This window comes from Tasmannia lanceolata, unplaced genomic scaffold, assembly GCF_043159265.1.
Source record: "Tasmannia lanceolata isolate RefF3 unplaced genomic scaffold, GAP_Taslan_0.1 ptg000020l, whole genome shotgun sequence".
NCBI lineage: Eukaryota > Viridiplantae > Streptophyta > Magnoliopsida > Canellales > Winteraceae > Tasmannia > Tasmannia lanceolata.
The window spans coordinates 14,453,209-14,457,407 of NW_027518697.1; the positions used below are offsets into that span (position 1 = coordinate 14,453,209).

Below are 4,199 nucleotides of genomic sequence, written 5' to 3' on the forward strand. Positions count from 1 at the left end.
TAAGTTTTAAATGAAAATTTAAGGGAAGCAAAGTAGAAAAATTACCAAAAAAATGTATTAAAATATGACAATTACCCAAAAAACTACAGAGAAAAATAAAAAATTATGACAATTACTGGAAAAAGGGCCAAAATAAAACTTTTGTATGTCTCCTAGGGCACCCTCGGGTCCGCCCGGCCGGCCCAGTTTTGACGGGCCAGGTAGACCCGCGGGTCCAGGTCACTTTTTGCCAGGTCTACGGTTGTGTGTGGAGAGTCGGGAGAGAGAGAGAGAGAGGTCAAACAGTGGGAAACGTGACATATACGTCAAAGCCTAACGTTTAACGTTGACGGCAGGCGCGGGGGGTGGAATATCAGCGCCCTGTTTTAATTAACAATATCTCTTCTGATGATGTTAGGTTAAGGAAGACTTCAAAGGGGAGAGGCTGTCAATATCAATTAGTGACAATTGATTCCTTCATATTGGGAACACATTCAAGTCATTGAAGACATGTTTGAAATGTTCAAATGAAACAAGAACATCTCACCTCCTCATATTATTATATCTTTAGCTTAATTTTTAAGAAATTGGTATTTGGTTAAAGATCGAATTTCATATCAACGGTTGAGATCTTTCGTAGATAATCTATCAAATAGTTAGGAATTGGTTGAAAATAGATCATCCAAGAACTAAAAAACAAGTGGTTTGTTATGTGGCTAGTGCACGTGTAATTCCTTGATTGGTGTTTGGATCTAAGGAAAAGACATTGTTGAAAATAAATGTTTCCATTAAAAAAATATTCTAGGGTCTACTAGCTTCGCAATTTTCCATGAAAACATGAAAATTTTTCACTTTGTAAAAGAAATCCATGGAAAATGAGTTTACCAAACACTGGAATACTCACTTTTTCCCTGAATCCAAACAGCGCCCAAGTAGTAGAGGTAGGACATAAATAAGTGCTTCCAGATACGACTCATTCCCTTATCTTCCCCATCTCTTTAACACTACATGGGGTGGCCAGGTGAAGAAAGGGGCCAAATATATTATTTCCTTCATACAAGAACTTTATGATTTGTAAGGACTTTCCTGATACATGTCTATTCCCATTGCCTTAATTTTGAACCAATTTAGAGGGCTTCGCTCGTTCTTTACTCTTTAGTGCCAAGATTTTTGCATTACAGCCCTTCTTCCATTGTGGGCCCTAAAAGTGAATGATGGGATCTTCCAAAAGGTGGGCCCCATGCTTGTACTTTCAAGTAGTTATTGTAGTTATAATGTGGGAATTACAAAGTTATATTTCCCAAACTACTATTAATAAAAAAAAGGCATCTAACATAGAAAAATGAAAAGAAGAAGCAGTGAAAACCCGGGAGGGTGTGGCTCTTTGGCGTAAAGTCATGGGTATGGGAGGGTGTGGCTCTTTGGCGTAAAGTCATGGGTATGCTCTCCGGTCACCGAGCGTTCGAATCCCCCTTGTTCAACCGATGCGCGTGGTTTACCGGGTGCCTGCGTGCATCCCTAGGGACTAGTCCCACCCCACGAAGTGGGGTGGGGATACCCTATGGCATCCAAAAAAAAAAAGAAAAGAAGAAGAAGCAGTGGAAGCACATAGGAACGTGAAAACTAAAAAAAATGCAAATTTCTCATTCCTGCATGTAGAATTGTAGATACAAAAAATTCTTCCAAGTGAAAAAAAAGGAAAAAAATTCAATTATTTTGTATGTGTTTGTATATGAGAATTGATCATCTATAAGCTATTGTTTGGCAGACAATTGACCATCAACATTTACACTCTCAAAATCCATTGAAGGGATGGGGGGTGATTGACTATACCCCAAACAATGACTGTATAACCCTTTTGACTCATTGTATAAGCATCTCCCTTTGTCTCATGGGCCTAACCCTCAGGTCCAGCTCATATTAGAACAGGCTTCGACTCATTCATCTTCCCACGCCATCCTCTCCCCAGTTGGCGACTCTAGCCCGAACCATCGCCGGCTGACCTCCCTCAACCCTGTATCATTCACCTCACAAAATTTCTTCCCCCATCCCTTCGGCTCGATCGGAATGTGTCCGAGCCCTGGGGCTCGATCCTTCGAGCCTAGGTTCACAGCCTGCGTCCAATCTATAACATACGCCGAAACCCGCCTCCGAAACTTAGTCTTAAACTCGGACCACGCTTGATACTTGTAATGGTTTACTACCACTTCGTTCTTGGAGAGCGTCTTTGTTCGGTACTCGGGCTTCAACTTAAAATGGTGGATCACATTGGTTAAAGAGGAGTCAATCCCGTCTAGTAGAACAATCGACTTGTGCCTTTCCTCGTTCCTCCTTCGACAAGTGTACCCTTGAGTGACCCCCTCCTTAGGGTGCGATTTTTGGTTAGAGGGCCCGAATTCTAAGCATCTGATCGATACTTGACCGATCGATCTAGATATCGACTGCTCAGATGAGAGCAAAGACAAGGATGATGATGATGATGATGATGATAGTAGTGACCCAGAGATCAACGGCTCAGATGACGGCAAAGACAAGAATGATGATGATGATGATGGGTGCTTGGGCAAGAGGGAAGTGAGCATATGTTTTGATGGGTGAGAGGCATTAACCCATGATGGTGAGAAAACAAACTCATCTATATCTATGTACATCATCCATGTACATGACTCTTTGAAATAAGTAGCACTATGCGAAAATCCAGCCTCTTGTGTCTTGGGCCAGGGCCACAAGACCCGGGTCAGATCAAACCCATCTTCTAGAAGCTTCTTAACAACCTCTGCCACGTCATCATCACTACCGTTATCATACAAAACGAATCTCTCCACCCCAATCCTCGAATGATAAATCACCCATTCCTTCAAAAACTTCCCAACATTATAAACCATCGTACAAGCGCACAATAGCGACTTCCTCTCATGACCTGCTAACCTGCGCATATGTTGTGCGTAGTACGCCACGGACGGGACCACACACGCGCTGTTCGCGCCACCGAATATTTCGAGCGTTATTTTGATATCTCCACCTCCTGTCAAAATTGGGTCCGGATTCCGGCACCGGAAAACCTCCTGAGACGATGAGATTACGGCGGTTTTCTCGCCGGAGCTGAAAACACACCGGAGCTCCGACGCCGGAAAATTCATAGCCTTTCGATTATTGACGCCTTTCGCAAATAAGATGACGTCATCTTCTGTCGAAATAGATTCGTAAACGAGAAAACTCCACCGGAATAATTCCGGCCAGTCCGTAGTATTTTCCGGCCAATTCGGCCGGATTCCGGCAGAGGGAATCAGGAGAGGCTTATAGAAGGGGAGAATCCGGCGTAGCTGATGTGGAAGGGAGCATCGGAAGGTCGTACGGTTACCGGACCAAGGAAGGATGCCGGAGAAAGTTGCCGGAGAAATTACACCGGTGGGAAAAAGACAAGAATACGCTTGGCCAGATTCGATATGGTCTGAATTGAGAAGAACGAGAAGGATTTCCCAATCGGGGAATAGAATCGAGTCAGGTGGGTCCGAAATTGGGGTCCGGTAGGGTCCGATTAGATGTTGTTCTTGAAGGGCGAGAGTTGGGTTTTGGAGATTTTGGTGGGTTCGGATGGGAGAAAGGACGGTGGGGATTTCACGATCGAGTGAGAAGTTTTGAAAGAGGTGATGGGAGAAGGTGGCAAAGAAAAGGAAGCAGGTGATGAGAGAAAATACGCCGTTTTTTATTTTCCGGCGCATTTTGTTTCCCTGGTTTTTTTTTCTGCAGAGAGAGAGAAGGAGAAGAAATGTTTGGTGGAGGAATGAAGAGAAAAGAGAGGGTTTCGAGCGTTGTTTTAAACAAAGATGTGGCCTCATTTTCTTGTCTCTTGAATTATTTATTCGTCCCCTTTTATTTCCTGGGTCACCCGTTCTAGTGTTAAAATTAGTCATAAATAGACTAAGTGGGGGTGGGTTGAAAAGAATAGGGGGGATGTATTACTTCGTTTTTTGTTTTTGGGAAGTGAGAAATTCTGAGATGACGATAGAGGAGTCCTCATTTTCTTGTCTCTTGAATTATTTATTCGCCCCCTTTTCTTTCCTGGGTCACCCCGTTATAGTGTTAAAATTGGTCATAAATAGACTAAGTGGGGTGGGTCGAGGAAGAATAGAGGAGGGAATATTACTTCGTTTTTGTTTTTGGGAAGTGAGAGAGAGAGAGAGAGATAATGAGATGACGATTAGAGGAGGCGTTTAGCG

General features: G+C 43.3%; 1 protein-coding gene across 1 annotated transcript; it reads right to left on the minus strand.

The window, feature by feature from the left end:
• Positions 1 to 1,596: 1,596 nt before the first annotated feature.
• LOC143855014 (glycosyltransferase family protein (DUF23)) lies at positions 1,597 to 3,785 on the minus strand. The gene has a single exon (XM_077365173.1). It carries the CDS (start codon positions 3,699 to 3,701, stop codon positions 1,917 to 1,919), a length of 1,785 nt encoding a protein of 594 aa, XP_077221288.1. The 5' UTR covers positions 3,702 to 3,785; the 3' UTR covers positions 1,597 to 1,916.
• Between the last annotated feature and the right edge of the window lie 414 nt (positions 3,786 to 4,199).

Excerpts from the sequence above, each read along its gene's own strand:
- LOC143855014 (XM_077365173.1), bottom strand. The coding sequence starts at position 3,701 with ATGCGCCGGAAAATAAAAAACGGCGTATTTTCTCTCATCACCTGCTTC.